At 48.6% G+C, this 13219-nt stretch overlaps 1 protein-coding gene across 7 annotated transcripts in view; it reads right to left on the bottom strand.

The window, feature by feature from the left end:
* Positions 1–380: 380 nt before the first annotated feature.
* Positions 381–13219, bottom strand: part of PACSIN3 (protein kinase C and casein kinase substrate in neurons 3) — a 77499-nt gene continuing 64660 nt past the window's right edge. For 4 of the 7 annotated variants that reach the window (XM_083164444.1, XM_083164443.1, XM_083164442.1 and 1 more), the window contains 4 exons: positions 11584–11723; positions 10941–11003; positions 10321–10478; positions 381–1547 (listed from right to left, as the gene is read on the bottom strand). In XM_083164444.1, coding sequence (XP_083020570.1) covers positions 1432–1547; positions 10321–10478; positions 10941–11003; positions 11584–11723 — 477 coding nt within the window. In that variant the 3' untranslated portion in view covers positions 381–1431. The remainder of the gene's footprint in view (positions 1548–10320; positions 10479–10940; positions 11004–11583; positions 11724–13219) is intronic. The other 3 variants (XM_083164446.1, XM_083164447.1, XM_083164445.1) reach the window with 3 other exon arrangements.

Genomic DNA, 13219 nt, shown 5'->3' with positions numbered 1-13219 from the left:
CCTATACCTGCATACTACCAGCGCCACAGCATGTGCAGCGCAAAAATTGCTCTTCAACCAGACGAACGTTAAACTCTACATGAGCCCCTATGGCAGGCATGTCCAAACTGTGGCCTGCCAGCTGTTGTGAAACTACACATCCCAGCATGCCTTGCCACAGTTTTAGCATTCCCTATTAGCAAAACTGTGGCAAGGCATGATGGGACTTGTAGTTTCACAACAGCTGGAGGACCATAGTTTGGACATGCCTGGTCTATGGGCTATAGCCGGTCATCTTTGCTATACTACGCAGGAGTGGCCAATTATAAGAAGTTCTTCATTTCCTGTAGTCCAAGAGCTCCGGAGACACGTGAGAAACGTAAAAAAAAAAAAACTTTGGATAAAAACAAAATGTGGTTTTTATTATTATTTAAATACAAAATACATCTTTCACAATAAGGTCACTTGCATGATGAGATGGCACAAAATTCAACCCCCTACCCCGATACGTGTCCCAAGTGCTTTACAAGACTCATGCTGAACTCGCCGGCTTCTCAAAGTCCTGAAGGTCTTCCACAGGGCAAATACTACATCGGTGTCTGAGCGGCCAACCAGGGGACAGATCCTCTCTAGAGCGTTATCTTCAATAAACCCTCAAAACTCAAAATTATAAAACATCCCAAACCCCGCCCAGCAAAAAACCTTACAAAACATACTCTGATCGGGAACTCTAGAACACCCGAAAGCCAAGGACTGGACACACACCGATGGACGATATGAAGACCATTCCCTTGGACATCCAGGCATAATATACCGTCTAAAAACACCTACATCCCCTATAAGAGGGTGATCGGTGTTTATCCTGTGCAAATATGGGCAGTGAGCGTCCAATAAGTTTGTCAACTTGTTCACGTCATTTTACCCAGCTGCAAATTGTAACGTGACAGCCATTATAACAACTCCACAGCCCGTGCTAGAGGAACAGGAGGTCCAGGCCGGCGAACCGAGGCCTTTATTGTTTTGTGTTTAACAACGAACATATATATGTGACAATTACATTGTCCAAAAAAAATAATCTCTGAACGATTATCATAGGGGTACAACCATAACGTTGTGTAATTGAGGAAGCGCTATTTTTTGGCGTCTTGTTTTACTCTTTGATATATTCTGGTGTTTCCAACAAATCCTTTGTACCAAACCAAAAAAAAAAAAAAAATCCCAACCTGTTCATATTCACACCCTTTGTTCGCTTAAACCTCACTGCAGCTGGGCGTAATATTTTCTGGGTCATTTTTATAAAGGAAAAAATTAAACTGCATGTCTAAAATATGTAAAAAGCAGCAATGGATGCACGAGGAGGATCCAATGTTCATAATTTGCCCCCGTCCCGATGATGAAAAAGGACACACACAAGCGTGCGGCTTGGAAGAAGCGCAAGGCTTGGTCATCCTCTCAGGACACGACGTCCTCCACGTAGTTCGCTGGATAAAGTCCGGTTTTCCCGGAGAGGAGACTCCCCCTGCACCAACCCTGTTCATCTTCTGACCCAAGTTTTAGGAGCTCTTCTCCTGAGGGGCAAAAACAGTGAGAGGCAATGGGACAACAGCAGTAATGGACCATAAGACATTACATAACTAAAACCAGCAAAAAAGTCAATATATACCTTCCTCAGAGGTGAACAGTTGATCAATGAACGCTGCCATATTTAATAAAAAAAAAAAAAAAAAATGAGTAATGTGCCAGCGCTGGCAGAATTGCAAGACTGTAGTAAATTTATTCAGCCGGCACATTGCTAAATTTGGTACTTGTGTAGTTTTACGGCGGCACTTCCCAGCAGATCGCATGCGATATTTGTATACGATTCGATCGGTGATGTGATTTAGCACACCCACTATCCACATCAGCCTGAAGCGTGGAGAGCGCGGTACGCGTCCTCCCGACCTGTTCATACCCCTACTATCCACATCGGTATGGAGTTGATTTTATAAAGTGAGGCGAGCCACCGAGCCCGAAGCGTGGCTAGTGCGAGCGAGCCCCGCCACATTTTATAAAATCAACTCCACACCGATGTGGATAGTGGAGGTATGAACAGGTCGCAAGGACATGTACCATGTCCACTAGCCATGCTTAGGGGTGACGTGGATAGTGGGGGTGTACTAAATAACATCACGTATCGAATCGTATGTAAAACGCATGCGATCTGATGGGAAGTGCCGCTGTGAAGTACCCTAAAATTTACTTTTTAGTTATATATTGGGGAGTGGCTACCCCGTACCATCTGCCGCTAATTACGCAACACACAATTCTTCTATTTTAGACTTCATCATCTGATGAAAAGGATACATAGCATCCTCAAACTTCACAATGAACCCTAGAGAAAGATCGATAAATCCCCCCCTCCCTGAAAGGTTTCGTCTTTCAACCGATTGATAGGATTATTACCCGGCCAGACCACACAATAGCAGATTCCGCTGTGTGGAGGTGAATTGATCAACTTGTCTATTTTGCAACAGAACAATAATTCACTTACCTTATTTTGACCAAGGTAGGTATCCTACAAAGTCATTTCATGATCCAAACATGATAAAATGTAAAAAGCTGCCCTGTCGTATAGGCGACTCCACACCTCACTAAGATACAATCACCTTCATCTGATCGTGTTATAAGGTTCCCGATGAGCAAACCCTTAGAACTAGAACAAGCCTGCAGGATGTGAATAATTCAGCTGCCCTGGTTACACCTGGGAAGGTGTTACATGAAGGTCACTTTGAGAAAGGGAAATGCTTAACAATCCTACTACTCTTCCCGACGGCTTTATTTTTGTTTATTCAGTAAATGTAAGGATTCCCTTAGGTTTCCATTCTCAAGTTACTTTTACTAATTATTTTCATGCCTTTTAGCATAAGGCTGCGCAATTCAAAGCCTACTTTCTGCGGCCATATTGCTCGATGACCAACGCTGCTCAAATCAATAGAAACTCACAACCTCCATTAATTCCCATTTGGACACTGGCAAGTGGTGTGTTGTAGTGCATAGGTTATGGGGACTTAACCAACTATGCACAAGAATGGTTAACTAACACTTTCATGGTCCGTTGTTACAGTCAGCTGACTTGCCGGATAATATAAGGCACAGCTGAAGGGTAAGTCACCTGTATGTAATCTAAGTTCCCCTCACTAGGATTGCAGATGCCGCACTTTGTAAGAAGATCTAGAAAAATATATAAAAATTGGCAACATGCCACCATCCTAGTTTTTTACAGCCAAAAAGCCACTAGATAATACCCACAATCAGCTCTCTCTGCCCGTTCACTTGAACAATCGCCAAAAATGAGAACAGCTTTCTGTGTCCGCACTATAGCCTATGTTACCCAATCCAGGTTGGAGAGTCACCATAGGCTTATGGCCTTTCTGTTCGTGACATCTTCAATTGGACAAGTGTCATTTTAATACACTTTCTTACTATACGAGCACAATATGTGTGTCTATATTTGTCTGCGTTCACGGTTTAAACACCTATTATTTCACAGTTACTTCTTAAAATGTATTATAAAAAATAGGAATTTGGTACTCACCGTTAATTCCCTTTCTCCGAATCCGTAGGGGACACTGAAGTCTACGCTGGGGAATAGAGTGGTGTATCGGAGGAGTCGGCACTTTAAGAAACTTGAACTGTGGTATGGCTCCTCCCCCTCTATTCCCCCCTCAGACCTCAGTCTTAGTTGACCGTGCCCGAGAGGAGAAAAGAGACCAGGGAATCCCAATAGAGAGAGAGAAAGAAATTAACAAACCAAAACGAACAACCATACTACTCAGTAGGCTATCAACAACACCCAGACGCATGCATAACCAAACATAACTGCATGCGCTCAAAATAAATCCCCCCCTTTAGGCCTGAACAGTGCCGGGAGGGTGTTCAGTGTCCCCTACGGATTCGGAGAAAGGGAATTAACGGTGAGTACCAAATTCCTATTTTCTCCTTCATCCTTGGGGACACTGAAGTCTACGCTGGGGACGTCCCAAAGCCATCCCCACGGGTGGGAAGGCACTGGGCATCCTGAAGCACCGCACGGCCGAAACTGGAGGCAGAGGCCGCAAAGGTGTCAAACCTATAAAACTTAACGAAAGTATTAGGGCCCGACCAAGTGGCCGCCCTACATAACTGTGTCAGGGAAACTCCCCTGGCAGCGGCCCAGGACGGCCCCACCGAACGGGTGGAATGGGCCGAGATCCTGACTGGCGGTGACTGTGAAGCATGAAGGTAAGCCTGCTTAATGGTGAGACAGATCCACCTGGCCAGAGTCTGTTTAGACGCTGGCCAACCTCGCTTTGCCGAAGAATAAAGGACAAAAAGTGAATCCGACCTTCTGAGATCCTTGGTCCTATTCACATACACCTGCAAGGCTCGGACCACGTTCAGCGAGGCGGAATCTCCCGTAAGAGCTGGAACCACGATTGGCTGATTTAGGTGATAAGATGAAACCACCTTAGGCAAATAATCCAACCTGGTCCGAAGCTCAGCCCTGTCCGGATGAAACACCAGGTAGGGTGACCGACATGAAAGAGCGCTAAGATCGGACACCCGGCGTGCCGATGCTAACGCGAGCAGTAACACCGTTTTCCAAGTTAACAACCGCAAATCAATAGAGTCTAAGGGTTCAAAAACACTTGACTTAAGATAATCCAACACTAAAGAAAGATCCCAGGGTTCCTCCGGAGCCCGCACTGGGGGCTGAAGGCGGAGAACCCCGCTCAGAAACGTCTGCACCTCAGGAATGACGGCAAGACGCCTATGAAAGAAAACTGACAATGCAGACACTTGTACCTTAAGGGACCCTAGGCGCAAACCCGCCTTAAATCCGGCTTGCAGAAACTGCAACAACCTAGACAAAGAAAATACAGCCGTGGGCAAGTTACGGCACTCGCACCACGCTACATAGGCCCTCCAAATACTATAATAATGCCGTGAAGTAACCTCCTTCCTGGCTCTTATCATAGTGGGAATCACTGACTTAGGAATTCCTCGTCTGCTCAACAGTGCGGCCTCAACAGCCATGCCGTCAAACGAAGTTGCCGTAAGCCTTGGTAGGCGAACGGCCCCTGCTGTAGAAGATCGTCCCTTAGAGGTAGTTGCCAAGGATGATCCATCAGGAGCCCCTGAAGGTCGGCATACCAAGGACGACGAGGCCAATTCGGTGCCACCAGGATGACTGTGGACCTCTCCCGCTTGATTCTTCTGAGTACCATCTGAATCAAGGGCAACGGAGGGAACAGATAAATGAGGGAGTAGTTCCAACTCGCGGTCAGCGCGTCCGTCGCTACCGCCTCTGGATCCCGAGACCTGGAACAATACAGCCGCACCTTCCGATTGTTCCTGGAGGCCATCATGTCCACCTGAGGCGTCCCCCATCGGTGGGCGATCTGGGCAAATACCTCCGGATGTAAGGCCCACTCCCCAGGGTGAACATCCTGGCGACTCAGATAGTCCGCCTCCCAGTTGTCCACCCCGGGAATGAAGACCGCCGACAAGGCCAGAGCATGCCGCTCTGCCTATTGCAGAATTGGACGTACCTCCTGCATGGCTCCGCGACTGCGCGTTCCGCCCTGCCGGTTCACATAAGCCACGGCCGTGGCATTGTCCGACTGAATGCGAATCGCCTTCCCCCGGAGGATCCCGTCCGCATAGGACAAGGCCAGACGAATCGCGCGAAGCTCCAAGATGTTTATAGGCAGCTTCGCCTCCTGAGACGACCAACGACCCTGGAAGTGCTGCCCCAACACTACAGCTCCCCAGCCCCGGAGGCTGGCATCGGTCGTGACTAACGTCCAATCCCAGATTCCGAAACGTCGGCCCTCCAACAAATTGTCCGACAGTAGCCACCACTGGAGAGAGAGACGGCTGCAGGGCGATAACACCACCATCTTGTACATGTGCAAGTGGGAGCCCGACCATTTCCTGAGCAGGTCTAATTGAAAGGTCCTTGAATGGAAACGCCCGAACTGCAGAGCCTCGAACGAGGCTACCATCTTGCCCAGCAAACGGATACATAAGTGCACCGACACTCTCCGAGGTCGAAGCACCTGCCGAACCAACTCCTGCAGGGACAACATCTTTTCCCGAGGCAGAAAAACTTTTTGAACCTCCGTGTCCAAAATCAACCCCAGGAATACAATCCTTCTTGAAGGATTCAGCTGAGATTTCTGGTAGTTGAGAATCCAGCCATGGTTCAGTAACGTCTGGCAGGTTACCTGAATCGCCTGCGTCAACAGATCCCTGGATTCGGCCTTGATTAGTAAATCGTCCAAATAAGGAACGATTTTTACTCCCAGAGAATGAAGCAACTCTACCATCACTGCCATTACCTTGGTAAACAGACGTGGCGCCGATGAAAGGCCAAAAGGCAGAGCCCGAAACTGAAAATGGAGATCCCTTATCGCGAAGCGAAGAAACTTCTGATGCGGAACGTAAATGGGAATATGCAAATAAGCATCTTTGACATCCAAAGATGCTAAAAATTCCCCCGGCTCCAGCCCTGCAACCACAGAACGAAGAGACTCCATCTTGAATCTGTGGTACGTGATATATACGTTTAAAGCTTTTAAATTCAATATTGGTCGAACCGAACCGTCCGGTTTCGGAACGAGGAACAGGGGAGAATAAAAGCCCTCTGTGCGTTGTTCGGCAGGAACCGGCATTATAACTCCTGCAGTCAACAGTTTCTGTACTGCTTGAAGAAGCAACTGACGGTTCAACTCCACGTGAGGCAACCCTATTGTAAAAAACTGGTGAGGGGAGTACCGGAAAACTCCAGTCTGTACCCCTGCGCAATGACGGACAGAACCCACTTGTCCTTGCAAGACCCCTCCCAGGCCTGCCGGAAGTCCAACAGGCGAGCCCCTACTCTGGGATCCCCCAGGTAGGAGGGCCGGGAGTCATGCTGCGGGCTTTTCGGTTTGCTTGACGTCTGCGCGCCGAGCAGCTGGTCCTGAGGCAGTGGTTGCTCCACCAAACCCTCTGCCTCTGCCACGGGAAGCGGTAAAGGATCCTCTGGACTTACCTCTGAACTTAGGTGCCCCCCGAAAGGAGCGAAAGGCCGGCCCTTGATAAGGCTTTTTGGGAGGCGGAGTCGCGGAAGGCAGGAAAGTTGATTTGCCTCCTGTGGCCAGAGAAATCAACTTGTCCAACTCCGGCCCAAACAAGACCTCTCCCGTAAACGGAAGAGCCTCTACCGCCCTTTTAATGTCCGCCTCCGCTTGCCAGGACTTAAGCCACAAAGACCTCCTGGCCGTAATGGACTGAGCCGAAATCCTTGCCACCAGAGCCGCAGAATCCCTTGCAGGCTCTCCAATATACATTGCAGATTCCCGCATCTGTTCTGCTAACTGAATGAACTCCTCAGAAGAACCCTGATCATTCAGACCCTTTGACAAATCCTCCGCCCATTTCTCCATGGCCCTACTGACCCAGGAGATCACGAGAATGGGCCGAAGTGACACACCTGCGGTTGAAAAAATCTGCTTAAGCCCCGCCTCCAGACGCCTATCTGGCGCCTCCTTGAGGGCCACTGCTCCAGGAATGGGAAGTGCCGCTTTCTTGGAAAGCTTTGACACTGACGCGTCTGCCAACGGCGGAGTCTCCCATTTAGCCCTAGCCTCCGGAGCAAATGGGTAAGAGGCCTTAAACCGCCTAGATAACTGAAACTTTTTTTCTGGAGACCTCCAAATATCCAGAAGAGGTTTCTCCAATTCCATAGACTCTGGGAAGGTGACCACTGCCTTAGCAGACCTCCCAAAAATAGAAACCTGCGTCGGCGGCTCCTGCTCGCTAACATTGAGGGTAGATTTAATAGCCTGAATGAGAGCCTCTATACCCTGGGCCTCTTCCTGAGGAACGTCCTCTACAGGATCAATAGGATCCTCCTGAAACATATCCCCTTCCAAGGGGTCCCCCGGTTCGTCCTCTGAAGTATCCCCCTGTAACAATAAAGGAACACCTCTTTTCCTCGGGGGAGGTGGAACACTTGCGGACCCCGAAGGCACCGCAGCTGCTTGGGCCAACGCCTTCACTGATGTAATCAGTTCTCTGGCCCAGGTAGGCTCCGCAGCAGACAAGGAAGCCAATTGCACCTGCAATGACTCCCTGTCCCTGCGAGATGCAGCCATCTCTGATGCCAGAGTGGCTAACACACTGGTAACTCCCTCAGTGTTCAGAATAGGGACCTGACTCTGCCCAGCATCCCCTTTGAAGCATTCCTTACACAAGGATACACCCTTCACATGCTGCGTAAACTGTTGCTCACACTTAGTGCATACAAACAGCTTTGGAGAAGCTTTTGACTGAGACTTGGTAGACATGCTGCACACACACACACCCCTTACACACACACAGGTGAAAGGAGGTGAAATAAGCCAGACCAAGAGAGCCCCCAACAAGGACCCCACACCAAGAGAAAAAGCACCACACTAATAGGGGGAGAGGAGCGCACCTTCCCCGAATTAGGCCCACCTGATAAACTCTCCAGCGGGGAAGTCTCACAGGAGAAAATCCCCTCCACTCACCCAGCGCAGTATTCAACAATATCCAGGCTGAAGAGGGGGAGAAAGCGTCCTGCTGTCCTGTTCCAGTGAACTGTAGAGGCACAGCCGACAAGGGAGCAGCGTGGCAGGCACCGGCGTCTGGCGCAGAGGACTGCAGCTAGGACGCGACCACTCACTGGTCCGCCCCTTCCTCTCATCAGAGCGCGCGCTGTATACAGCGGCGCTGATAGGTTGTCTGCTCCCTGCTGGACCAGCGAATTAACCCTGGTCCAGCCGTCACCCAGCGCTATGCGCTCGCACGCCCTGCTCTCTCCGGCGGGCGACTCGGTCGCGGCCCCGTAACACAAGCCGCAGGCAGCTGTGGCGGGACCCAGACGCTGATGCGTCTGTGACCGGAGTCAGCCGCGTGCGCCGCAAGCGGTGCCGCTCTGAGAGCTGTCCCACGTTGCAGGCAGCCGGCACGCGCTGGCTGCCTGTGTCAAAAAAGTTCAAAAACAAGTAAAACAAAAAAGGCCCCAAACGGAGCCCTTGCCCAGGGATCCGACTCCTCCGGGCACTAAACTAAGACTGAGGTCTGAGGGGGGAATAGAGGGGGAGGAGCCATACCACAGTTCAAGTTTCTTAAAGTGCCGACTCCTCCGATACACCACTCTATTCCCCAGCGTAGACTTCAGTGTCCCCAAGGATGAAGGAGAAAAGGTAATTTTATCATATTTTAAATAAAAGTTAAGTTTTAACTTAATTTTGTGCATCCCCCATAACCGTCCCTTTTTCTCTTTTGCCTATTGCAGTGGCAGTAGTCCAAGCTGGGCAGCACAAGACTAATGTATCTAAGGGGCTGGTTAACAACTTCAGAAGGATTTTTTTTTTTTTTTTTTTTAATAAGTGCTCATAGGTAAAAATTCCATAGATGCGAGCCCCCAAAAACCTTTCATCCCACCTTAATTTTGAATACGGAAAAGAGGTTTTCCTCTGTTATAAATGATTATGTGCAGGTGGGGCAAAACTACCCTGAAGATACAAAACACTGCAGTACCAAGCACACAGTTAAACCCCCTTTCACGTCGCATTCCCGCACTTTCAGATGAAAGCCGGTCAACCATTATACAGAGGGCAACCCAGGTTGGTCGACCCAGGTTATATGGTGTGGTGCTTTCTTACCGTACCTAGGCCCAGGTTGACATATCCCCAACCTGGGGTTATTTGTGCAATGTGATCTAACCGACTATATAAAAATAAAAAATCCAGCTTATATTTCACATAAAAAAAAACTCTTTATAACCTGTTGGCAAAAAAGTCTCTATTTTTAAGTAAAGCTGCAGAAATAATTTAGCATTAAGTGGCAGCTAAAAGGAGACGTTTCTGAAAAGTGGGAGGACATTTAAAAAAAAAAAAACAAAAAAAAAACAACTTACAAAACACATAAGCGCACCGGTTTTCAGAAACGTTCCTGTGTGAAACCGGACACCATAAATAATGGTTCCGCTGCATTGGAACGCAAATGGCTAGAAGAATACTGGATGCCCAGTTTCTCATCCAGCTCGATTCTCCAAAGCATGACTTTCGTCAGTCTCATGCTGGAATTAGTGTGATGTTAATGGTGGGTGGGTAAGACGCATGGATGGCTGGATAGAGGGAGGTAGAAAGATGCGTGCATCAAACACATGCCAGCCTGCGTGCTCTGCTTTTTTTTGCCCGATTCATGCACTAGGCCTGACCAGGGAGGGAGGGTATATGGGAATGGGAGACGTGCCTGTGGATAGGAGAATGGAAAGTTGGTTAGGGGAAGGTTAGTGATTTGTACCTGCCGAAAAGCTCAGCTCGTCAGCTTCCTGTCCACAGTAATCATACAGAGCCCGTACGCGCACGCCCTCTACCTGTGTCACCTCCCGACCGTTACTGTCCAGTGACTTTTTAGGACTTTCGTCTTCGGACCACTCTGACGTATCATCCTTCCCAGGACTGCAAGAACAAGACAAGTTCATTACACTTCTTAAGCATCGATATTTAATGATACACCAAATCACCAGTATATACACACCCAGAACGTACGAACGGCTGCACCGGACACCACTATAATTTACCACAAGTACACGTTTCCACAGATAGAAGACCATCGATATTGACATAAGAGGACATAGGTTCTAAGACTAAAGGTTACTTTGTTAACCATCTTGGTTCTAGTGAACCTTTGACCACCAACACCAGAATTAAGAGTCGCAAGAGGAAAGCAGAGCCAGACCAACTGTCTATTAAAGGAAACTCATGTTAGCGCAATTCCTTCCTCCAATAAGAACTTCAGGCTCTAAAAGGACCATCACCGTTCTAAATTAAAAGGACAGTCAAAGTGAAACGGGGAGAGGATAGGAGGAGCTTAGACCAGGCACCATCTGTGAAGGAGCTTAAGGTGGGAACTGTACTGACTCTGAACGTCTGTTATCCGCCAGAGTGGCATAGAAATCCTGGTCTTCATCTCCGTAGGCAAACCTGGGAGGGGGAGGACGTCAAACACATGGTGAACGGACACGCAGCCCTGCAGTCTCCAAGTTCCTTCTCGGGATACAGTAATCTGTTACATATCATTTGCTGGTCTATGCAAACATCACAACACTGTGCTGCGCTGGCGGTCTGCAGCCATGGGTTTAGACCAGGCTGTGTGGTGCATTTACCCATGGGCATAGCAGGGAAGCTGCTGTACAGTCGCAGACATCCCGGAGCACACAATGAACGCGATATGCTCGCGGTGCTTTCTGAACAGCCTTGTGGAACAGCATTCGCTCTGCATCATAGTAACGGACATGCAACCAGAGGTACAAAAAACTTATGGCTTAATCCCACCACCATATGGTTGTACATATGTATCACCATTCATCCCAAATTGATAAGATGCAGAGTATGAGAAGGGAGGTGGGGAGGGATGAGGTAGGTATAATGGACATTACAGGACTGTAGCCTGTTTTGCATTGGGCACTTCAAGACTGAACCCATGCCGTTGTCCTCTCCAGATTGCAGACACTTATGTGTAACATTTGTACTTTGCTGCATGGCTGTAAGGAAAGTCACTTACGCTTGGTTCAGCTGTTGGGTGGGGCTCCCTGCAGGGACTCCGTCCTTTGCTGGCACAATACCGGTGAGGGTCACTTCCTCCACATTTTTACTGCTGCGCTCCTTCTTGCTAATTGGCCTTTGTGTCTCTGGAGACCACTCCTGCAAAAATCAGAGGAAAAGGATTTCATCAGCCTCTGCAGAAATCATCACACCCCCCCCCCCCCCCTCATCCCCATCAAGCTGCACCCAAACTGGTCAAAATGAGAGACACAGATCTAGGGGACACATTGCAGAGTATTGATCTCCTGCAGTCGCATCAGTGAGTCACTGTCACCTGAACAGATCTGATTTTAGTATTTTAAAATGTAACCAGTTTTCATTAAAAAAGTCCAGCAAATACCATTAACAATACAGTCATGACAAGTGGCATGGAGGGAGAGGACCACTTCTAAAGCAGGTCTGCTACACAGGACTTCACATTGCAGTGCGGTGCGGTAAACAGTCACTAAGTTGACAGTCATAAGGTCGACGAGCATTAGGTCAACATTGGGAAGGCTGACCGTGTTGTCACTTTATTTTTATTTAACCATGTGCCCAGAGGCGAGATTCATTCCCTACCATCCACTAGGGCAGGGCTGGCCAAAAACTGTCCTGGAGATTTAGCAACTGTCCAGGTTTTCTGCATCACCTAGCTGGTGCACATCTGTAGTCATTACTAACTGTCACATTCCCCAGATCACCCAGCTGGTGCACATCTATAGTCATTACTAACTGTCACATTCCCCAGATCACCCAGCTGGTGCACAGCTGTAGTCATTACTAACTGTCACATTCCCCAGATCACCTAGCTGGTGCACAGCTGTTGTCATTACTAACTGTCACATTCCCCAGGTCACCTAGCTGGTGCACAGCTGTAGTCATTACTAGCTGTCACATGACCCAGATCACCTAGCTGGTGCACAGCTGTAGTCATTTCTAACTGTCACATTCCCCAGACCACCTAGCTGGTGCACAGGTGCAGTCATTACTGTCACATTCCCCAGATCACCTAGCTCTGGGGCAGCCAACTCCAGTCCTCGAGAGCTACCAACAGTTAATGTTTTCAAGATCTCCTCAAAGAATCACAAGTGAAGTAATTGGCCCCACCTGTGGATCTTTTAAAATGTGTCAGTGAGTAACGAGTGCACCTGTGCAGCAGCTAGGTTGTCTGGAAAATGTGAACTGTTGGTAGCTCTCGAGGACTGTAGTTGGCTACCACTGACCTAGCTGGTGCACAGTTGTAGTCATTACTAACTGTCACATTCCCCAGATCACCTAGCTGGTGCACAGCTGTAGTCATTACTAACTGTAACATTCCCCAGATCACCTAGCTGGTGCACAGCTGTAGTCATTACTAACTGTCACATTCCCCAGATCACCTAGCTAGTGCACAGCTGTAGTCATTACTAACTGTCACATTCCCCAAATCACCTAGCTGGTGCACAGCTGTAGTCATTACTAACTGTCACATTCCCCAGATCACCTAGCTAGTGCACAGCTGTAGTCATTACTAACTGTCACATTACCCAGATCACCTAGCTGGTGCACAGCTGTAGTCATTACTAACTGTCACATTCCCCAGATCACCTAGCTAGTGCACAGCTGTAGTCATTACT

Source organism: Crinia signifera, chromosome 11 (assembly GCF_055691185.1).
Source record: "Crinia signifera chromosome 11, ASM5569118v1, whole genome shotgun sequence".
NCBI lineage: Eukaryota > Metazoa > Chordata > Amphibia > Anura > Myobatrachidae > Crinia > Crinia signifera.
Note: the sequence above shows the minus strand (reverse complement) of the source record. Positions and strands in the feature narration are given on the sequence as shown.